Source organism: Accipiter gentilis, chromosome 29 (assembly GCF_929443795.1).
Source record: "Accipiter gentilis chromosome 29, bAccGen1.1, whole genome shotgun sequence".
NCBI classification, from domain to species: domain Eukaryota; kingdom Metazoa; phylum Chordata; class Aves; order Accipitriformes; family Accipitridae; genus Astur; species Astur gentilis.
This window is the reverse complement of record NC_064908.1, coordinates 11,316,312-11,339,451: the sequence shown is the minus strand read 5'-3', so window position 1 is coordinate 11,339,451 and position 23,140 is coordinate 11,316,312. Positions and strand designations below refer to the sequence as shown.

Here is a 23,140-nt window from a genome sequence, read left to right as displayed (position 1 = left end):
TTATTCATTCATGAAACTTGTGACAGTGTGTTCTTTGGGCATGTTTTAAAATATGCTGCCTCAGTCTAAGTTCTCAGACTGAAAAATTGCAGGTTAGCAGAGGACTGCAAAGGAGGAATGTGAGCCAGTCTTGTTTGCTTTCGGCTTCTGTCCTTCCTGCCTCCTTTGTGATGTCTGCAGCGATGCCGTGCAGGAGCTGAGCTGCTTGTGCTGGCATTCATGGCTCTGCTCATCCAGATCTCTTCCTCATTCATTTTTTCTTAGTGGTGTATTTTGTCAGGATTTTTTTTTAAGCCAATTTTTTGTCCTCTCCTTGACCTTTACATCAGAAATAGCAGATTTTAAGTAGCTTTCTTTGAACAAACAACTCAATATTGAGTTCCCAGCACAAAAGGCTGGGGTAAAAAGAGGCTACCATGATCCATGTATATCCATGTACAAGAGAAGGAGAGAAAAAGAGAGACTGTAAATGGGAAGAGGTGGATGATTTTACATCACTGGTGACAGTCATGAAGCTGCCTCTTGAAAACTGGCTTGTATTTTGAGGTCTGCAAAAGGCAAAGATACTGAAAAAGAGAAGATAAAAAAAGAGCCTTATGCTGCCTTGGAGTCTGGGGAATAAGCTGTATAGTGAGAAATTCAATGAGGAGGTGCATGGTTGTGGTACGCAAGATGTAACCTTTCCACTGGAGGCAGTGTGCAGTGGTCCTCCCACCAATGTCACCTTTATGGGGACAGACGTTGCTTAAATTGCTCCTCTTCTGGGAGGCTAGCAGAAACCTTCCCGCAACGGTGCCAAAACCACTGCCTACCCCAAGAGACAATCTTCTCTCCTTGTATGTTTTCATTTCCAGTCTGTATCTGCTTTGTTCCTTGTATTTGTTTTGCAAGGTGTTTGGGGAAGAGAACATGTTTGCAGACAGCACTTGGCACCTGCTGTTCCCTTGCTTTGCTCCCAAATCTGTCTCTGATCCTTCCAACAAGCTGTGTTGGCCTCATTGGACGTAGATCATCTGCCCCAACCTGCTTCCCTCCTGGGGAAGCTGAGTACCTCCTTATTTTTCTGCGAGTCTTAATTTGGTCATTTCCAAATTGATTCATACTTTTTCCTGCCCATATTTTTAATTTGTTAAGGTCTGCTTTTGCTAATTATTTGTGCTAGAGAGAGACTCCTTCTACTTTAGTGGTATCCGCAAGTGTAATTTAACCTCTCTTCTAGCACATTAGTGGCATTAAATAAGACTAGTACTAGTGCCAAACCATTTGGCATCCTATTAGCCCTGTTATTCTCAGCTCAATTTGGTGTCATTTAACATTAACTTATGTTTAAAATCTCTCACCTATTTTTCTGTCTGTGTGACTGAATTTCTCCCAGAGCCAATTTCGATTATTTTTAAGAGACTTTAGGTGCTCAGAACCCTTGTCTTAAGTCCATTAAGTTTCTCTTGACTGCACTTCCCTTTCCCATGTTATTCTCTCTGTCTCCAGAAAGAGAAGGAGCCAAGCTTGTCATCAAGCTGTGTTATTTCTGAACTCTGCTTCTTGTCTGCAGTCTATCACCTTTTACATGTCACATTCAGTCCCTGCATTTCAGGGTAGATTTTTCCCTAGGAAATGAGAATAGTCTCATTTTCAGAAGTGGTCAGGTACTCAGCAGGTTCTATTGTGTCCACCCACCATTAGCTGAGCACAACTGAAAACTTGCTTCTGAAATATCCAGGGCAATAATTTTTCTGTGTTTTATTATAACTTTTTTGTGTCTTATTATTACTTCTTTTATTCTGTGGTGGTTTGGAGCTATGCATACAGCAAATAATTTGCCAGGGTCGACGTTTATTTTAATCAATGATTCTTTTGCATCTCTGCAGTCTTTTGTTACCTTTCCAGTTGTCCTTGACTTTGGGGAAAAAAAAATAATTATTATCTATGTTAATTAGCAAAAAATCCTTTCCAGCTCTAACAGGAGCCTATCATCAAGATAGGCTGATTTGCAGGCATTTGGGCTGTCCAACAATTCCCTTATCTGACCTTCACCAGCAATTATTTTTGCAAGGTCTTTTTTTTCCCCCTGCATGAGGTGCTCAAACTTATCCAAGTATTTTTTGTCTGGTTGTTCTCGCCTGGTGTTAATATTCTGGCAGCACCAGACAGACATGGTCTTTTGCTGGGCACTATACTAACAGAGCACAAGAGACCAGAGACCCGTGAAGGACTTTGAATAAATGTTGAGGCAGCGATGAAGGACAGACACAGACAGATGAAGTAGCTTGTCCAGGGCCCCTCTGGTCTTCCTGATACTGCGAGGGCTTGCCAGGTTCCTTTTGCTTCACTCTTGAAAGAAGAAACTAAAGAAAGGTTATTAAATCTGTATAACTCTCTTGAACAAAAAAACACAAAGTTCAATCCCTGATATGGAAAACTGTTAAAGATTCATAATTGCAATAAAACTGTCTGATTGAATTTGGATTTTCATTGTTTCAGTGCTGCATTGAGCTCGGTGCTCCTTATTTTAGCAGCAAAATCCACTCCGGTGGATTGCCCAGTGAATTAGAAAGACCTGAGAGATGATACTCATTACACCTGAATGTGTGTTTCTCTTGGCAGTTTAGGCACCTTCATAATTTTCCCTCCCTGATATGTTGGTGGTCAGCAATTTTCCGATTGTTGGTTCAAAGCTGACAGCTCAAAGAGAGCCTGAGATATTTGTGAAGTGTGATGGTCGGGAATGTGGTCATTTGTGTCATTTGCCTTCCCTTGGGCTGCATTCCTCCCTCCCTCCCTTCCCATTTCTTCGTCTCTGTGGATGAACTCAGGTGGAGCTGGCTGCCTCTGGCTCTCTTTCTGCAGCTGGTTCACAGAGGTGAGGTTGGCTCGAGGCTGTCTTTCTTTCAAACCAGGGAAGTTTCACATCCCTAGCATATGATTTTGGCAACCAGTCTGTGCTCCGCAGTCTGCTGGGGTAGGTGTGAGTATCCCACCCTGACACAGCTCTGCTCTGTGCTCTCTCCCCTCCAGCCAGCCAGTGCAAAGGGCCACCATTCCCTGGTCATGACCTGCCAAGACCGTCCCGTGCCCAGTGCTGTCTCTCTTCCTTCCACAGGGAAAGTCAAAGAAAGGGAAGGCCAGCCAAGAGCAGGCAGCTCTGTTTGCAGGACCTGCTGCTTTGAGCATCTTACTGGAGCCAAAGCAAAAGATGGTGCAGCAGGACCTGGCCCGTGCCAACACCAGGGCCTTGCAGTGGCTGTTGCAATGCATCTGTCACATCCTTCCTCTTCCCTTTCAGCTGCAGGCTTGCATCAGCCCAGCTTGAATGCATTGGCTCCCTTCTTGGCTGGCCATAGGACTGTAGGTTTATCTCTTACCTGCATCATCTCTTTTGCCTTATTAGCTGTGCAGCCGCCCTGTTAAAAGCAGTTATAAAGACAGCAAGCAGAGGGCATCGGCTGACCCATGTGAGGACAAAACTTAGGGGCCCTGCCTGACAGTTGTGTTGGTAGGGACTGGGCTCTCCTGTGCTGCCACAGCCCTTGCTATGCGCCAGCCCCTCTGTGTGTCACAAGAGGAAGGAACTGTCCCCAGAAGAATGAGGCAAATCTGCTCGAGGTCACTGGATGGAGCTGAACACAGAACCGAGCTCTGCTGCAGCCAAGCTGTGTCTGGACTCATTGATCTTAAAGGTCTTTTCCAACCTAAACAATTCTGTGATTCTGTGGATCTCTTGCTCCAGGTCCTTTTCTCCTATCAATGCCACTCAGAGCATCCTTCCAGCCTCACTGAGCATCCTCTGTCCTTTCATCAGAGAGAAGGGTAAATAGCCCTTCTCTGGCTTCTCATTATTGCCAGCATTATTTTGTATAGCTCCATCAAGCTCCCCACACATTATCTCTTCTCTAATTTTAACAGACCTAATCTTTTTGATCTGTCCTTTCACAGGCACCTTGATCTGCTCTAATCATTTTTGCTTCCCTTCTCTAGAACTCTTCTCTATGCGTCTTCTTGCTGGGCAGGCAGAGATGTAACCAGGGAATGCACTCACAGCGAGGTCACACATTCACTTGGATATTGCCATTACACTAGTTTTAGAGCTATTCTGTATGGTTTTTACCATGGTTTCCCATCACGTGTTTTTATTGCAGGCTTACTTGATCATTGTCACAGCTGCACCCTCAGCAAAGTGGTCCATGAGTTGTGATTATAGACTTTTGCCTGTGTCCTCTCTGGTCATTCAGGAGGCATCAGTCACATCTCGGCCAGTGGCAAAGTCCTGCCTGGTTCTTCAAAGCACCTTTACCAGCCCCTTCTGCCACCTTTCTGCCACCTATAGTCTGAACTAACCCAAATAGTTGAGTGTTGCTGGTAGATCTTGATTCCCTCCTGGCCTCATCCTCACACTGCTGCTGCAGGCATCTTAGGATTTTCTCCCCCACCTTCTGGATGTTCAATAACCCTCAGATTCTCCTATTTCTTTGCATTTCTTTATTGCTTCTCAGGGAGATCCTGTGCCATCTCTCCCTCTGCATCCATTTTTGCAAGGCCAGAGGAGCACACAGGTCTCCATGGCCCTGCAGTGGACAGGGAGGGAAGCTGCTGTGCCTCCTTGGCACTTGGAAACTCTGCCTCTGTAATGCCTTAAATAGGCCGAGCAATACCTGTTTGCACAAGTGCCATGCAGTGGATTTGGGGGATTTCTTCTGCCCTCCTCTGGAAAGCAGGCTGGAGCAAGTGAAGTGCTCCTGGCGCTTTGTGCTGCTCTGAGGCCATGCCACCTCTCTGCACCATGGTGGCCACCCACCAGTCCAGGACAGTCCTGGAGCTTCCTGCCACCCCACAGCAGCTGCCTGACCCTGTAGCCATGTGGGTAGTCAGATGAGAGAGCTGAACCAGCTGAAAGCTGACCCTGCAAGAAGCAGCTGTGAGTTTCACTCAGATTCATTAACTGAGCCGGGTCACTACTGTGGGACAAGTGAAGGGAGGGATGCTTGTGAGTGCTGAGTTGGATGAGAAAAGCCAGACCCTCCCTCTTGGAAACAGCCTTGTGTTGATCAGCTAACGCTTTGACAGTCTTCACCTGCATGAAGGGGAGTCCCCAGTGCTCTGCAGCCTCTCTGTGCGGATCATGGGTCTAAGAGTTTCTCCAGACTTCTGTGTCCTGGCTTGGATTTGCAGTGGGACCGGAGTGCCTGGTGCCTGGCACCACTTGGGAGTGCAGGTTCAGGGCCCCTGTAAATGGCACCTGGAATTTTCTTTTAGACTTATTTCAAAACAAAACAAAATGCAATAGGTAATTAAACTGCTGCAGCCTCCCTTTGAAGGCTGGGAGGAGCGTAATTCAAGGTAATGGTGTTTTTCTTTGCTATTGAGCCAACTTTGCTCTACAGCAGTCTGTCTGTGAGGTGCCCTTGTGGCACAGGAATATAAAAAGCCTGGCAGAAATGGGATGCTGAGACCACAGCACTACAGAGTATGAGAGGGGCCCACGGGGCTGGACTGTGGCATCTGCTCTGATGGTAGCTCCCAGGCTAAAACCCTCTGTCTGAAATGGTCAGTCATGCTGCTGTTGAGGCGCTGGCTTATGCTCCCAGTTGTACCCTGCACCCTTGGCTGGTTACACTGTAGCTGGGACAGCTTCTCACCACTGGGTAACTGTCCCTGAATGTGGCTGCTGGCAGGGTCAGACCCTGCTCACAAAACACCCTCACCCAAGTAGGACTCTCAGGACTGGGATTAGCATCACTTTCAGACAGACAGAGGCAGGTCAGTGGCTCTTGAGATGAGGACAGAGCCAGGGTCCTGCTCCCCCTGTTGCCTCTGACAGAGCTGGGCTAAGCTGTGTTCACTTCTGCCACCCAGGGACTTTCCACCAGCTCACTCTTCTCCTTCGCTCTACTTGATTCTCATAAAGATCACTTCTCAGGTGGTCTGAACAGTGTCTGTCACACCACAGACCTCAAGACAGCCAGGGTTGTGATCAGGGGTCTCTTCTGGCCCAAGCAGCAGGAATTCTGTCTTTTCTTCCCCATTCCTTGTGCTCGCTCTGCTGAGGATGTCCTCACAGGGATGCTGGGAGAAGCCACGGTCGGGTTTTATCAGCGCTGCATATGACACTGTGGTATGGCCACTCTGCCCTCAGTTCACACTAGCTTCACTGGATGCACTAGTGGAAGGGAAACATTGTCCCAGGAAAACAAAGTGAGAGCAGTGGATGCCTTGACAGGGGTCCTGTTAGCCTTGAAGCCTTCGATGGTTGTAGGATCGACCATCTGGATGCCACAGGCATAGCAGCACAGGCTAGCAGAAATCAAGTGGGAGTGTGCACGGATGTTGCCCATATGTGTGGCAGTCCTGCTGCCACAACCCCCGGCCTTCTTCCATCTCAGCTGGCAGCGCCGTGCCTGGAGAGTAGCTGATGCAAGCTCTGGCCCTGTGCTCTTGTGAGCTTCAGCACGGCTGTAGCATAAAACAGAGGCAATGTGCAAGTGCAGGGGCTGTACTGCAGTTTCAGGATCAGCTGCTGCCTCCTCGGACCAGCAACTGGCTTCCCTTCCTTGCTGGAGCAGTCGACAGATGTCTCATGCTTTACGCTGAGATGAGCATTGCTGGTGGTACTCCTGATGTCTACTTTCACCCCAGCAAAGTTGTGGGTAGCACTGGGGGAAACTTGGGTGACAGCAGAGTCACAGCCCACCACACAGACTTGGCAGTGGTTAGTCATGGCTTCTCACTGGAGTAAGAGTCTGGAGAATTAATCCCAGTCCTCTGAGGCTTCCTTAACCCAGTGACAGAATGAGATGGGCTGAACTGAAAGGATGATATTGACTCTCCATGTTATTATATTAAATTTAGAAATTCTCCCCCCTCCCTCTTTTCTCCTCTTCTCCTTCAACACGGAGGTGAGTTATTTAAAGGAATGTCTCATTCTGCTTGCATTGCAGCATAAACAAACTAAGACTGTGTTTTGACAGAGCTGAACAGAAGCCTATGGTTAAGCAAAGATATGAATGAGCAGTTTCAAAGACGTGGCTTATCAGAAACAAGGTGAATTGTAATATGGGAGTGAGGAGGAGTGACGCTGAATGCCCTAGAAGCAAAGAGATAGAGGACCTGGGATGAAGGGGGAAATGCCAGACGAGTGCTGTGTCTTGAACATGGCCGGGCTGTCAGGGAAGCTCCTGATTACAGCAAAGGCCCTAGCCACAAAATGAAAGCTCTCAGGAGCAGCGGGGGAGGAAATAGAAGGAGAGGAGAGATGAAATGTAGCTGTCTCAGGTCCTACAGTTTACAGAGCGTTGGAGACTGTGGTGAGACACTCAAGTTGAACCCTCCCTGCTGCACGCAGAGATCTGAGGTTTGGGGTTTCTGCAGATGGTTCCTGGCCTCCCAGATCAGTGGGAGGGATTGGGGCTGGAGGTCTTGATATTCTTTGGCGGCTGTTATAACCAAGTTGGTCTGCAGATCTAGTTAATGGAGGAGACTGGGCAGATTAGTCTGAGTTGGGATCCTAATCAGGCTCCTTTTGGCTTCACAGCCAGGTCCTGACCTGGCTGTCAGCTTGATTGCTTGGTCTCCAGCCACCAGCACTTGGCCCCTCTCCCTCATTTTTCTTGGTCCCTCCAGTTGCCGTGTCCCTAGTTTGGTGGTGGGTTAGACTGAGTAGCTCCTCCCTGGCGGGAGAGGAAGGCGTATTCCTAACAGGAAAGCCCCCAGGGCCTGCCAGGCTCACCCCATCCTGACTCTGCAGGTAGGAGACCAGATCCTGGAGGTGAACGGCAGAAGCTTCCTCAGCATCCCCCACGACGAGGCGGTGAAGCTGCTCAAATCTTCCCGCCACCTCATCATGACGGTGAAGGACATCGGGAGGCTGCCCCATGCCCGCACCACTGTGGACGAGACCAGGTGGATAGCAAGCTCCCAGATCGGAGAGACCCTTGTCAACTCAGCAGGGTATGTGCTTGGTACACCCCGTGCAAGCTTGCTGTGTAGGTCTGGCAACTCAGAGCTCCTTTAGGGTGCACACAGTCACCCAGGGTGGGTGTGGAGCCCCAGCACGTGAAATGGCAGCAGCCTGATGCACTGCAATGTGCACGGGCAACCTGTTGATGGGAGCACCCCCGGTGCGCACGTGTGTGGCCCCCATATCCAGTGCTTAGAAGACAGCATCTCTGGCCTGTAAGATGGATCAGGTCTGGACAACATGCTGCTGCCCCTTCCTTGTTCTCTCAGGTTAGAAGCTTTTAGCTTACAGGCACAGAGAGGAGAGTACACAACAGATCTTGTGCCAGGCCTCAGGTGATGAGTGATGGGCATATGGCACCGGGTGCTCACTGATCTTCTCCCTCCTCGCAGGGCAGTGGGAGACCATGCTGCGGAGGCGACAGCCAGGGTAAGAGATATCAGGCCTTCCTGATGCCTTGTGAAAAAATCGCAATTGTTATCTCTTATTTTCCATGGGAGGGAGGGCTTTGTGCTCCTGATTATAAAAGACGTGCTAGTTTTATGAGGACTCTAGCCTCTCTCCTCCCCACCTCATGTTGTCAGCTGTGTTCCTACAAACAGTGACATAATGCATACCCCCTCTCCTGTGCTGCTTCTGAGTTAGTTCTGCAGCACATCTGGTGTCTCCTACCCTGGGAACAATCACATTAATGGGCAAGGGGCAACGATCACACACAGGCAAAGGCTGTGGGGACCTCCTCTACCCTGCAGAGGAGACCATGATGTCTTCCACATGGTGGCTGTCTCTCGGTCCTGACAGTTCCTGGGATCTTTCCCACCCAAAAGCAGAGCTGAGCCAGCCCTCTCCAGCACACCAGCCAGTGGCAGGGACTTACCCAGTGCTGTGACTGCAGCTCTGTGCTAGCATGTCTTCTCCAAACACCTCTTTGCAAAGCACATTTCTTTTAAATGGAAATGAAGCAGCAAGGTTTCACAGGTGGCTCTCACTGATAACAGCTTTGTGCTGTTCGCTGGCAAGACATGCTTCCCAGCCTCAACTCTTGTCAGTGTCTCTGGGATAGTCAGGGTCTTGTCTGGTTCCGTATCCCTGCGCTGATTGTGCCAACACTGCCTGGGAGGGGAACAGCAAGGACCTCCTCTTAGAAATCCCTCTCAAAGAAGGCCTTTCATCTGCAGCCAGACACGTCTCTCCCTGGGACTCCTTTGGTTGCCAGTGGCTCTTTCTTCACCAGGGTCTGCTTCAAGCTTGCAGCAGCGGCAAATCTGCCTTTTACACAAGATGGGAAGCTTGCCTCTCTCATGTGGCCCCAGTTCCCCCAGGTCTGCTGGGAAAGAACACAGGCTGCTGTTAAATCAATAGTTGGTTAAGGGACAGCATCCATGCTTGCTGAACAGAGCTGGGAAGCCATTTTGTTTATTCAACTGGTGCTGCATAAACTCATAGCTCTGGAGTTACCCAGACAAGTAGTGACACTAAGTGAGCGGCCGTGCTGGTGAATCCTTGGGGGTACCTGTCTCCAGTCATTCTTGGCATCCCCCTTCCAGTCCCCCTTTCCAGCTTTGCCACAGGTAGTTGGGTGAGAGCAGTGATCTGAAACGCAGGCAGCTTGGGCCGGTGGGCAGAGCCCAGAGCAAGGGGACAGTTCTCAGTCCTGCCTGTGCTGCCCAGCTGTCTCAGCAGAGAGACAGCTGCCTTCCTTTCAGCAGCTCATTTCTTGGCACCCCAGGCCAAAGCCTATCTCCTGTCTTCTGCAGCCCGTGTTTTACCGGGGCCTGGCCGGCTCCCAGGTAACGCTGAGCACCATGGTGAACCAGACCCGAGTCATGCTGGAGGAACAGGCACGGCACCTACTGAATGAACAGGAGCGGGCGACCATGGGGTATTACCTTGATGAGTATAAGGAAGGCAACATCTCTGTGGATGCTCTGGTCATGGCGCTCTTCGAGCTACTCAACACACATGCTAAGGTGAGGCCCACACCAGAATCAGGGCCAGTTTCTTGTACCCAGTGGACTGAGCAGAGCCATCGTCACAGTGTGGCTCAGTGCCTCCAAGGTTATCTGCTCAGGGTCAGGGGTGAGGGTATGAAAGCAAAATCCAGTTGTGGGATATTGTGGAGGATACAGGCTGGTGTTCAGTGGCAGAGGAGGTTCTGGTAAAGTTTAGGACCAAACCTCCTCGTGTGTTACCTGCCAGCACATCTCATTGCCACTGTTGAACAGTGTGGGAGGATGGGTCTTCACCTACCCAGGAATATGGTCATGCTCCAACCTCTCTTTGGTTGTCTGTCTGCCTGGCCCAGTTCTCACTGCTTTCAGAGGTGCGGGGTGTGATCTCGCCACAAGACCTCGACCGCTTCGACAACCTGGTGTTGAAGAGAGAGATTGAGTCCATGAAGGCACGTCAGCCCTCGGGGCCCAGCATCGGCACCGACTCCTACTCTATGATGTCCTACAGCGACACTGTCTCTTCCTCCAGCAGCCACTTCACTGCCACAACTGTCAGCTCAGCCCGGGTAAGTCCCTCCTGGCTGTTCCTTTTTCTTTCAACACCTGCTCCTGGCAGGCCTACAACAAACTCATTTCCCTGGAGTGCTATAAAGGCATTTCACCCCGCAGGAAACCCTGTTCAGTCTGCTTCCCCGATGGATACCCCCAAAGCTTTTTTTTCCCTTGCAGGCAGGGTACAATAGTGTGATTTGTAGGAGCAATGAGGTGATGCAGTGACACGTGCTTGGTATCTCTGTGCCCCCGAGACTGAGATGCTATTGTCCTCTGCATGGGGGCTGGGCCCGGTGCTAAGTGTCACTTTGTCCCCAGCAAGGGAGGAGCTCTGCCTCCCTTCCAGGACCTCCACTGTGCAGCATCAGCTGCATCCACACAGAAATCTCCGCGACCTGTCACTGCCACACCATGCCTGCCGCTATTCACCAGCTATGGCTGTCGCTTTTAAATCACATCCTTAAAGACACTAGCTGCCTGCTCCCTGTCCCAGCGGGGACTGCAGCAGCCAGGCCAGCTGCATCCTGTCCCAGCCCCTGCCCACTCTCCAGCATTAAGCGGCAGCGCTCCCACGTCTTTCTGCCAAGCCTTCATTGCACGCACCATCTAATTAAGTTATCGTAATCACCTCAGAGTGTGGAGGCACACAGCCCCCAAATTAATTTCCTAGCCATAAAATGCCTTTCATCATAAATGCATTAGCAACCTTGGAAATTAAAACCTTCATGAAAAGAGCGGATGACAATGGGCTTTCTGCTAGTTCAACAGCAAGCAAACCAGCCCACAGCCAGGACGTGTGGGACTGTGCTGTGAAGGGCCCAGGCAACACAGCCGGCAGGGGGGAGAGGCAGGGGGCTTTCCTGGGACTGTGCCTGCCTACGCAGTTTGGTCCTGCCTATGCAGTTTGGTCCAGCTTCCCAATAGGCCTCAGAGAGTTTCAGAGTATGAGCTGTGTTTTTGTCCCGTTGACTTCACAAATACCCATAGGAAAGCCATCTGCTCTGTTCAGGATGGATTATGGTGAGATCCTTTCTGGATCCGGATAAACAAAGCGAATTTTGCTCTGCTCTCTGAGGGCCTGCTGGGAACATCTTTCCAAAGTATCAGAGGGCTAACACAGGTCTGCCAGGACTTGGGGGCTGAGCGTGACACCCTGTTGCCATGCTATCTCCGTGCCTGGGGCTGTACCACTTGCTTTGGGTGCACTGTGCTCTCCCTCCTGCTGCATGACACCATGTGCCAAGCATGGCTGCTTGGCCTAGTGTGTGAGCGATGGCCCTGCCCCAGCTGGCACACAAGCCCTGAGGCTGGGGAGGGAGGCTGGGGTGCTGTTCTGGCACAGAGAAGAGAGTGGGCACCACTGTTTTAAGAGCTTCCTTCAAGACACGTGTCCGTTGGTCACACTGCAGGTCCTCCCTGGCAGCGTGGCACCTCTTTCCATGGGCGTGAGAACATACACCCCTCTGAGCTCTGCCTCGGGTGTTGGGAGCGCTAACACTTGAGATGGTTGTCACCACTGCTTGCTGAAACAACTGCCAAGCCAAGAGCAGCAGCTCGTGTGGACGGGTACTTATCTCGGCTAGCAGGAGAGAGAGAAGAGGGGCAGAGCTCCCAAACAGTTTCTTCTGCCCTAAGCCCCTGCTGCTGTTGCCCTCCCCAGCACCTCTCGCAGGAGGGGCTCATTTCAACCTTCACATTCAGCACTGGATGCAGCTGGATGTGGATTCTGCAGGGTGGGTTTGGAGGGAGGAGGGATGCATTGTGCCGGGATTTGCTTGTCTCGCTCATTTGTTCTGCATCCTCCCTGATGTTACGTTTTCGCTTTTATGCTTGTTTTAATCTGCTTTTCCCCTCGCACATCCCCAGGAGCGGCTCTTGTGGCTAATAGACCTGATGGAGGTAGGGGCTGTCAGCGAGACGGGGAGCTTGAGTACTGCGGTTGCCATAGTAGATGGGTTGAGAGTGCGTGTGAATGTGCGTCGGGTGGGAGGCGGGGTACAGGCCGTCCGGGGCCAGCATGCGGCTCAGCCACGTGAACAGCCGCCTCGTTTCACCAGTCTCTGCCTTTTCTTCCTGTGGCTCTGCTGAGCCATTCCAGAGTTCCTTTCCCCAGCTCAGCAGCATGGCTGCAGGCCTTGGTGCTGCAGTGCAGAAAAGACTCAGCCTGGAACCAAACCCAGCTGGTACCAGTGTCCTGCTTCCACTAAAGCCCCGAGTGCCACTGACAGCTCAGGGCTGGGTTTTAGAAGGACCAGCAGCCTTGAGCCTGATGGACCCCGTACTGCCCTTCCTGCCTTGTTGCCTGCTCTACCTGCTGCTGTGCTGTCTTTCTGGATGGGCACCCTGACTAAATACCAGTAGGCTGCTCACATCCTGTCATGCATCCTCAGGGATGGGGAAGAACTTTCCTTACGGGCTTTGCGTCTGCAAAAATCTGTGCTCCAGTGCAGGAAGGGTCAGTGTAGTCACGTTGTGCATGTTCAGCCTTGGAGAGATCCTCACACAGACTTTAGAAAGGCTAGACATGGATGTGGGGAGAGCCTCAGAAATCCCGTTGTTACGACAGAGCTCTAGGTTGGGAGGAAGCTGAGAAGAGGTGCAGGCTTGTCCCTGGCAGCGCAGCTCTGTGGTGTGAAGTCCATTCCCTGCTCCTTGTCTGGGAGGAAATCATGGGCATCAGTGGGTTAAGCACACACAGCAAGTGGTGGAGCTGAGAGTTGCTAGTACTGCTTTGGGAGAGAGGACTTGGTAGCTGTGAACCCAGCCCAAAAGCCACATCCCTCTGGGAATGACACTGATCTGGAAGAGGATAGCTGTACTGTTCCCAGACTGAGTTTATCGCAGGCACCCTGACCTGTTGGATGCGTATTTCTTTGGCTTCATGACCAAAGGCAGTGACACTAGGCCAGGACCCCTGTCCCATCAGTTCTCCAGGGGTCAGCCAAAAATAACCGGTGTGAGGCTGATCAGGACCTGCCATGCGAAAAGTGATTCCATTATGGGATGCTTGAAGGATACTCAGAGATGAGACGAAGCCGTGTTTGATGGTGCTACCCATGGATAATGTGTGTCTGCCAATCTAAGTGTCGCTATCACCTCCTGTAAATCTTAGATCTCAAGGTGAGTCCTGCAAAGCAGAGGTTAATTGTAGACTGCAATAATTGGATGCAACTTGTCTGATCAGAGCAGGATGAATTTCTAATTGCTTGCAAGCGAGGCAGGCCAGCATTTCCTTTGTCCCTGCCTCCTGCCCCAGCCCTCATTGTTAGGATTAAGGAACTGAAATCCCCATTGATTTAGTTTTTCTTCTCCACTGCCTCCTAGCAAAGACGCTGTCATCCAAAGGTGCCTTATTCTCCCAGGGGCTAATTCAACAGGTGCTGACTTGCTCCCAGCTCCCTGAAGCTTGCAGGATTGGGCCCAGTGCAGTGACCCAGTTGAGTTGCTAGCCCATCTGTCTTTGGTCTCTGTTTCACAAGAAGTATGAGTAAGGAGAGGATGGCACTGAGCTGTTCCTCTCTCTGGAAAGTGAATCTCAAGCACAAGAGCCCACAGGCTCTTTGGCAGCTGACAGATGATCTCTGTGTCCCCAGAGGGAGAGCAGAAAGAGAGCAGAGAAACAGGGGACATCTTCCTCACCTATGTCCCCCATTACAGAGCTGCTCCAGCTTCCAGCTGTCCTCTGGCCTCCTCCAGGACAGGCACAGACATCTCATATGGAGGGTTCCCATGTGCTTGGCATGATCCTTTCAGGCGATGAGGGTAGAGACAGAGTGAAGTCACCATGTGGGTCACTGAATCACCCTTAGAGCCTCCGAAGTCAGAGAGGTCTGTGCTCAGGCTGGGGCAGAGCCAGGGGCTCTGGGGCTCCTCCAGCCCTGTGGGTGCATTCTGGGGTGGGAGAGGGAAGGGGAGAGGAGGAAAGCTGGGTTTATTCTCAGACTGGTGCTATTGTTCAAAATTTAAACCCTGTGGGACTCGGGCTGAGTAGCTTTGCAAAGCTCTCGTTAGCAGTAACTGGAAAATAAGGGACTCATTTGGAGCTGTGAGGTTAATTAAAGGTTGGGTTGTATTCCCCAGGGAGGTGGCAGTTTCTCCACCACTTAATCTGCAAATGGAAACTGGCTGCTTGTCTGAAAGATGCTCTCCAGCTTCATCGCTCCTGCCGTGGACCCCGTGCAGGATAGGAAGGACAACAGTTTTCCAGCTGTACCCTGCAGACGGGCTGGAAGGGCCTCACCTGGCCTCCAGTTTCTATAAATAACTAGAAAATAGATGGGGCAAAGGAGCAGGGAGTCAGTAGGAGGGAGCAGCCTCCTCAATAAATACTCATTTTTCAGAGCAGTGGCACGTGGCTTCGATGGGTCTTTCAAGGGAAATCCAGGAAAGCACAGTCTTAAAATAGCCAATTGCTGAAAGCAAATGTGCTCAGCTTAAAAGCCATTACATTTTATAGCCCAGAGCAATTTCTATTTAATTGCTTTTGCCCCAAAAGTACTAAGCTGGGGAAAGGCAAATCTCCTGCTTGCACACTTCAGCAGAAAAAAGTGCCCTGAAGAAGATGAGCAGTATTAGTATCCCTGGCTGTTCAGGGAGAGCAGAGCCAGGGCAGCAGGATTAGGGCCATCTCTCTGGGCTGGCGGGGAGGTCACAGGGTGCAGCTGGCCTCTGTTTGCCAGAAGGATTCATGTCTGAGTGCAGACTGGTCCTAGCTATGTGGCCGGGACTGGGACACGACATGTGATGTGCTCTGGGTTGGGCTTGATGTCATGGTGATGGGCACAGAGTTCAGTGGCAGGACTGGGGGAGATGGCACTGGCAGATTTTAGCGGGGCATCGGGCAGACTCTCCTCTTTTTAGCAGCGATGTGACTATGACTATTTGATGGCAGTCTGCTCCTGGTTGTATTGCAGTGATCTGGTCCTCACGCATTTGCCAAGAGCTCAGTGAACCCCTGGAGGCATGTTGAGGCTGGCAGAGGCAGGGCTGGAGAGGGAAGGCTTAGGGACACAGCTGAGATCCTCTCAAATGCGGCCAGGTTGGTGCTGAAATGCCACCATCTCTGCCTTGGCTCCTTTCCTTGTGCATGCAGCCATTTGGCTGGATTAAAGGCTCTGGGCAGCATCTGGAGGGGGGCTGGGGCAGGGGGAAGGTGATACTTGGGCAGCTTTCTGCAGAACAGATTTCTCATTAGAGGAAACGACTGCAAAAGGAGGGAGCTCTGTGGTGAGTACACTGGTGCGGTTTGGTGCAGTTTACCCAGTGCTGCGTTTTGTCCAGCTGAGCATTTCAGCTCCTTGGTGTCATGCAGGCACACGACGGCACTCGAGCTTTTGAACCCATTGGTACTTCAGTTAAATCTGAAGACCTATTGCTAAGGCATGCACAGCACACAGAAGTTCATGATCATTTTAATCAATATGAAGGCAGATAGCTTTTGAAATAGCCCTACCCATGTCTTTCTCCAGCCTGAGACATACAATATCACCCCATCCTTCATGCCAGCGCTTGGATTTGCACAATCCTGTGGTGTGTCAGGACTAGCTGAAGCCTGATCTTTCTGTTGTTGCTGCCATGTGTTTCAGCCAAATCTGTCTTCTGCCCTAGCTTGACCGCATGGTCAGTAACTCAAGAAGGGGTAGGGGATGTTTCTTTTTCAACAGCCACCTGCCTTTACATGGATTAATTGATGAAGAAATCAACCTTCATCAGAGGAAGGAGTTATTTCCCAAGCTAATACTTTACCTGTCACTCTAAACAAGCCATTTCTTTTAGCTCTCATTTTCCAGGATTCCTTCTGAAGCCACAGAGATAAAAGCACTTTCCATCAATGTTTTTGCTGCTTCTCTAATGCTTTTAATTGTCTCCCATGTCTATTTTGGGACACTAACATCTTACAGGCACAGCAGCAGCCTCCAGCAGATGGGGGAAATGCAGATGCACACCAGCATTTCAACTAATCAGTTGTTTACCCTGCAATAAATAACACAGTTAAACACAAACTGTACCCTGCCCATTCCAGCACAAATGAACAAACATCCCTGTGAACATGACAGAAACAAAGTACACTGTTTCTGAGCAGCAGCAGCACCTCTCCAGATCAGGAGTTACTGTGGGAAGGGGTCGCTGAGTCTGGTTTTGCTCTTACGGGGCCTTGCAGGGGAACCAGATGGAGCTGGGGCTATGCACCACTGGCAGAGCATCCCCCAGGAGAGTACCTGGTGCCTGCCTGGGGCAAAGCCAGCAGCAGAGCCATGGCTCTGGGCTAGACTCAGGACCAGCTGCGTTCAGGCCCGTCCAGTGCCAGGCCAGACATGGCTTGCCAGGGCAGAGCTCTGTACCCAGCCTCCACTGCACACCCCCAGTTCTGCCATCCCTGCTGTTAGCCAGGGTGCCTGTTTGCTCTGCTTGACTGTATCCGTGTCCTCTCCTTGGGTCCATCCTGATTGACAGCTGCCCCTGCACAGACAGACTGACAGATTCCCAAAGCCCTTCTTGATTTCTGGAGCTGCGATGTGTTCAGAGCTGTGTTGTGACATTTTCTAATGACATTTTGACTCATAAAGGGAAGGCAGTGGCAGTGGCTTCTATTTGCATCTGAGACCGACTGCTCTGGTTTGCAAGGAGGGGAAGTTTTAAACCTTTTCATTGCCCTTCTCCCAGAAAAGATCCAGGTGTTGAACCTGCAGCGCTCAGAGCTGGTTCCTCCCCCCCTCCAAGTTAAACAGCAGGAGGTGGAATTTGAGTTAAGAGGAGCATGTTCCTCTGCTACAGAGGAAATTGCCCTGGTAGGTCAGGTTCACAGCATGCTTTGAGCATGCTTCTTAGCTTGGGAGAGTCGGTTTCCCAAGTTGCTTTGCTCATATGTGTGAGTCTCTAGGGAACTTCCCAGGAAACCAAAACCTTTGGGTGAAAGACTGGCCTTGTGGGGGGGGGGCGGGGTGGACAATGCTCTGTATCACTCTGCATGTTCCCTGTCATGCTGGTACTGTGGTGGTTGCTCCTTGCTGCTGTGACCTGGTTTTCTTTCCTCCTTTGCCCTATCAGAACACGTCAGAATTGGAGGAAGGTGGAGACGGCCACCAAAGTAGCGTCAACACCCTGCCAGACATCTCCCTGGTAAGACACTGCACCATGCTGCTGCACCTCGGTGGGGAGCTGGAGGCAAAGTGGTGATACCAAGTTTTGCCTCAACTTCTGTAGCTCTTTGCTACCTCACCTGCCCATGGATGTCACTGCAGTCACTGAAGCGAATTAATCAGACCAGTTGGGAAGAAGGATTCTGGCTGTCTGAATAGGAGTAGCATCTGTGCAAACCAGAGCAAAAGTTGGGTAGTTTATCCTCTAATTGTCCTCATTTGTGAGTGATATTCTTATTGCCAGTAAGGTCAGAAAGGTGTTTCTATGAAAATCAGCTCGTCTTGCCATGGTCACTGTGAGAAGGCAGATGCAGGTGACTGTGAGCCTGGGGAAGTTCTTGCAGCTGGGCATGGTGTCCTAAAGGCTTCTGTTCTTGGTCTGGCAGGATGATATCTCCTCCTTCCCAGATGAACCACCCAACTTCAAGCCTCCGCCTCCTCCTTCAGCCCCTCAGATGCTGGACCCCTCTGCTGCCCAGCACAGGAACCCAGGGAAAGACAAGCCCAAGCGCCCTTCCTCCGAGTCGTCTCAGTCAGGCCTTTTCTTCGTGGCCCCCCGAAACCCCAGTCCCCCTCCTGGCCACCCCGAGAAGGACACGGTCAGCATGACCTCCACTGCTACCACATCCACTGAGGAGTCTGCCCCGAGCGCTATCTATGCTACCATTTCCCCGGCCCTGCACAGCTCCAGGAGGCAAATGGATGCCCAGCTCTCCTTGGTCAGCCAACACCCCATCGGTCCCTTCCCCAGGGTCCAGTCCCCAACGAGGCTGAAGAGCCCACCCCCAGAAGGCCCTTCAGCTGGTGGGCTTCAGAGCCCCCCTTCCCCATCCCCTCCTCCTCCCCCACCCCACCCGGCACCCCCTCCACCGGACAAGGGCAGCCCACAGGCCATGGCCAACCAGCATTTCATCATGGTGGAGGTGCACCAACCCAACAGCGAGCCCGACGTCAACGAAGTGAGGCCCTTGCCCCAGGCCAGAGGTGGGTGTCACGTTATCAGCCATGGGGTGAAAAAAAACCTCTCTGGGGTGTTCCGAGAGAGAGAAACGGGCAAAGAGACGGATCTCAAGGGCAGGAACCGGAGGAGTTGGAAGAGGCAGAACTGTATCAGGCTGCAGATCCCTGCCTGAGCAGCAGGCTTGGTTGCAGGGCTTCCCCCTTCCAGGTGGGGATGTGGGCTGGCAGTGCCTGCCAGGGAGGGGCCGCAAGGTCAAACGTGATTTCGGTTCAAACTCCAGGTCAGTAGGATAGGGTAAAAGCCACAGAGAGCGCATCAGTGTGGCAACGTTTGGTAGCTGTGTGTTGGTTTGCTTTTTCTCCGGGGTGAATTTTCAACTGCAGAAAACAGTTTGACAGCATCATGGCAAAAAAAGTGAAAATCCAGGAAACACATAAAGCCCTCCACAGTGTTATCAGCAGTAGCAGTGTTAATTTCTGAGACAGGGCAGCCAGGTCCCCACTGGCATTCAGCATGCTCTTAAAAGCTTCCCTGGGTTTCCAGTGCAATTCAGGCTGACCTTTGCTTAAAGACCAAGCTCTGTTAGGCAGTTGATTGCGACTTCTCTCTTGTGTGGGCTTTGCTGTATTAGTTAATAAAATCTGCTTCAAGTGGAGTTTTAAAAGAAAAAAAGAAATTCTGGGATTTTCACATTAACTCCAGATTGGGGGGGAAAAATAATTTTGATGGTGGCCACACAGAGCTTGGGGGTCAGATTTATCCTGAGCATATCCCGGGAAAAAGGAGTGGAAGCAAGGGAGAAGCGTGCTGGGCTCCACAGGTCCCTCAGCAAATGGCTCTGGTCCAGCAGGAATGGGAAGGGTGGTCCTGGAGCCCTGAGGGTTCCCAGGAGGGTGGGCTCTGCTTTCGGCTGAGACCCATTGGGACTGGGGGTACCCACAGCATCCCCGAGCCCTTGTGAGCCCACTTCGAAATCCCCTGTTTGCGTCCGGGCTCCGTGGGACCCCGTGTGAGTGGCATTGTCGCCCTCCTGTGGCACCGTCCTCCCACTGCAATTAGTTCATTAATCTCAGGGTAATGAGCGAGGGACTGGAGGGCCTGCCTCTGACACTGAACGGAGGCTGGATCCTGCCCGAGGGGTGTCAGCAGTGTGACCCCCCAAGTCCCAGAGCCGATTTCCTGGAGCTTCAGCCCTTTGCAGGTGCTGTCGTACCCTTGATCCTGACACTCATTTCCAGGGGCAGAGTCTCGATCTGCGCTCAGAGTCTTCATCCTTGAAGTGGAGAAGGCTCCTGCCTGGTAGCTCTTTGCTCAGGTCTGTCCCATCTCCTCCCAGAGCCTGGTGTTGAGCATGGGCTGGCTCAAACTGGCCTCCAGCAGGATCCCTGAACTCGATAACCTCTCCCTCCATCCCAGTTCAAGATCTGGGTTGGAAGCTGGACCTGGGTTTGAGGCCGCTTGTTCCTGTGCACAGCTCTGCTCTTCAGCAGGGGTCCACCTGGGAAACCCCCTCTGAAGTCCAGGTCTAAATCCCAGGGAACCTGCCCAGCCCTGGGAGCGGGTGAGATGTCCTCCCTCTGCTATGTGGCCTTGTGGGTGCTCGGCTGGCCGCAGAGCCGCGCTGCCTGACCTCTAACAGCCCTCATCTTTCCCCAGCCTCCACGCTCTCCCAGCTGTCGGACAGCGGGCAGACCCTCAGCGAGGACAGCGGGGTGGACATCGGGGAGGTCGAGATGAGCGGCAAGGACAAGAACCGGCAGCCGGTCCCTGGGAAAAGCCGAAACCTCAAGGAGGCCGTGAGGAGCGAGGGGGCGGCAGAAGGGGCCGCCAAGCCGGTGAGGCTGGGTGCCCGGGGGCCTCGGGCTGCTGCCATTCGTGGGAGGTGGGCATCTGGGGCTGCCAAGGGGCAGTGCTGCTTTCTGCTGCCTGGTCCGGCATCTACCGGTTCTGCTCCCTCTGCCTGTGGGCAGCAACCCCTCTTTTGTGCTTTGATGGGTCATTGATCCTCCTGTTTGATAAGCTGAGCGAGCTTGCTGGTGGGCTGAGCTGTGGGGAAGGGAGCCAGGAGCAGCTGAGAGGCGTACTCTAGGACTGATACACTCCATCCTGGGTAAATCTGGTCCCTCCCAGCTCCAGCAAGCAGCTACTTGGGACATGGCAGAGTTCCTGGTTCTGAGGGGACATCTGCAGGGCAGTGTCCCATGAGTAAAGTCACCTGTCACCTGGAAGAGAAGATGGCATCAGGTATCAGCAGTAAATTGGAGGGTTTCTGGTGGTGGCAACGTTGAGGGGCTTAGGCAGGCAGTCGGAGAGCTGCTCTGCTCCTCCCCAAGCCCTTCCAGACCTGCACACAGTTGCGATCTTGGATGTCAGGAGTCAGAGAGCAACCGCAGGCAGTGCGTCTGTCCCTTTCGCATGGAAGCCTGCCGTGGGGCCCCGGCTGAGGGAGCAGGACAGGCAAATGGTGCCTGGCCTCCCTCAGCAGCGCTGCGTCTCTCCCTGCAGCCAGGGCTCCTGGAGCCCACGTCGTGTCTAATCCGAGTGTCCAAGAGCGCACCGACCTTGGGGATCGCCATCGAGGGTGGAGCAAACACACGGCAGCCGCTGCCCCGCATCGTCACCATCCAGGTAGGGCAGGCTGAGAATGGGAAGAACTTGATGCACATCCCATCCCTCTCCTCCCTGCACAGACTCAGGAAAGCCCTTCGGCCACGGCCAGAGCGCAGTGTCAGCCCTGCCCCAGGGGGGATTTTGGAGGTGTGCTTTCCCCCTTCTATAGCCCTGCATCTCCTCAGACATCAGAGGCATCATTCTGCTGGGAGGGTGTTGCCGAGCATTCCATTTGTGTCCCGTGGATGATCCCATACTATAAGGCACGTCCTGGCAGCCAAAGATTCGCTGCAGACATTTTAGAGGGGGTCTGGGCAGCCCTGAAAGCTTGGCTGATGTCTCCAAGATGTCTGGAAACTCCCTTTTTCTGCTCAGATAGAGGGTTGGGGAGGGGGAATGGTGGATGATAGCTGGGGAACTGAGCCCTTGGGAGCTGTCTCCCCGCACCGTTTCCTCTGCTGTTTACTTGGGGCAAAATTCAAATTATTTACAGCAAAAGAAAAGCAGAGCTGACTGTGCCTTGGTTATTCTTGGCCATCCCAGCTGGCACTGTGCTCCAGGAGCAAGCAGGAGCGAAGCCAAATTCATCCCCTCTTTCTGAAATGTGAAATGTTTAATTTCCATCATGCTCACCCCGACCTGGCAAACACCAGGTCAGGGTGAACATGATGGAAATGAAATACTTCCTGTTTTTCCCAAACCACCTGTATTTCATCCCTGGGTTGAGCCAGGAGGTGGCAGGAGCATGAGCTGACCACCTTTCTCCTGCAGCGTGGGGGCTCAGCACACAACTGCGGGAAGCTGAAGGTGGGCCACGTCATTTTGGAGGTGAACGGCACGGGGCTACGAGGCAAAGAGCATCGGGAAGCTGCCCGTATCATCGCTGAAGCCTTTAAGCTGAAGGAAAAGGACTACATTGATTTCTTGGTCACAGAATTCAACGTTGCCCTTTAGGAACCCGAATGGGTTTTGGAAGCGTGGCTTGGGATGGGGAGCACTTGAACGGGGATGAAAGGCAGTGCCGAGATGTGAAGGCAACATCCCACCACGCAGAGCCCTCGCCTGCTGCGCCACCCCGCACGCGCAGACACCCCCAGCTTGTCCCCAAATGTCCCCTCACCCACCGCAGACTCTCACTGCCTGGGTAGGGCAGGCTGAGAACGGGCAGAAATCAGTGCACATCCCTTAAAGTCTCCATACCTGTTCTCTTGGGGGGGGGGCTGCCCCTCGGGAACACCCTCTCCCCCTTGGCGAGGCTGGGGAGCAGGGCAGGAGGATGGCAGAGGTCTGGCTGTCCCCACTGTCATCTGAGTGCCAGCCGCAGAGCAAGGTGGGCCTGTGGCTCAGGCTGGTGGGTGTTTTGGGTGGTGATTGCTCCCTCGGGTGCTTGCCGGGCCACGGGTGGGGATGCAAAGAGAGCAACTGGAGGCCTTGTACATTGCTGGCAACATTGTCCTATTTATATATACAGAGCTTGTGCTTTTAATTTTTCAATAAATCTATCAGGTTAGAAAAAGGCCAGCTCTGTGGGGGCTTCTTTGGGGCCGGGACATGGGGGATAGGAAGGTAAGGGGCAGGGGTGCCAACGGGGCACCCTGGCACTGGCAGGGCAGGTCGGAGTGTGGTGGTGATGGGTGTCACGGCTGGGAAGAAGGGCCCCATCCCTGGGGGAGGCGATGCTCCATCCCCTGCCAGGGCCATCCCCATCCCATCCCATTCCATCCCATCCCCTGCCAGGGCCATCCCCATTCCCATCCCATCCCCTGCCAGGGTCATCCCCATTCCCGTCCCATTCTCGTTCCCGTTCCCCGCCAAGGGCCGCACCCGGGATGGGGATGGGGCCGGCCCCGGCTCCGGCCCCGGCCCCGGTCCCGGTCCCGGCCCCGCTCCGCCCGGGCTGCGCCCCACCAGGGGGTGCCCGCGCTGCATAAATTATGACAATGAGAGCCATCCACCGTGGCTCTGATAGGCCGCC

The 23,140-nt window shown here is 52.5% G+C and overlaps 2 protein-coding genes across 4 annotated transcripts in view; one reads left to right on the top strand and one right to left on the bottom strand.

Annotated features, from left to right (window-relative positions):
• WHRN (whirlin) overlaps positions 1 to 22,663 on the top strand; it is a 57,610-nt gene extending 34,947 nt beyond the window's left edge. Inside the window, exons 4-13 of one of the 3 annotated variants that reach the window (XM_049832483.1) lie at positions 7,739 to 7,941; positions 8,344 to 8,380; positions 9,709 to 9,921; positions 10,257 to 10,469; positions 12,322 to 12,354; positions 17,503 to 17,574; positions 17,981 to 18,578; positions 20,212 to 20,390; positions 21,061 to 21,183; positions 21,937 to 22,663. In XM_049832483.1, coding sequence (XP_049688440.1) covers positions 7,739 to 7,941; positions 8,344 to 8,380; positions 9,709 to 9,921; positions 10,257 to 10,469; positions 12,322 to 12,354; positions 17,503 to 17,574; positions 17,981 to 18,578; positions 20,212 to 20,390; positions 21,061 to 21,183; positions 21,937 to 22,119 — 1,854 coding nt within the window. In that variant the 3' untranslated portion in view covers positions 22,120 to 22,663. The remainder of the gene's footprint in view (positions 1 to 7,738; positions 7,942 to 8,343; positions 8,381 to 9,708; positions 9,922 to 10,256; positions 10,470 to 12,321; positions 12,355 to 17,502; positions 17,575 to 17,980; positions 18,579 to 20,211; positions 20,391 to 21,060; positions 21,184 to 21,936) is intronic. The other 2 variants (XM_049832484.1, XM_049832485.1) reach the window with 2 other exon arrangements.
• Positions 1 to 23,140, bottom strand: part of ATP6V1G1 (ATPase H+ transporting V1 subunit G1) — a 107,995-nt gene that overhangs the window by 64,602 nt on the left and 20,253 nt on the right. The gene's annotated exons all lie outside the window — the stretch shown is intronic.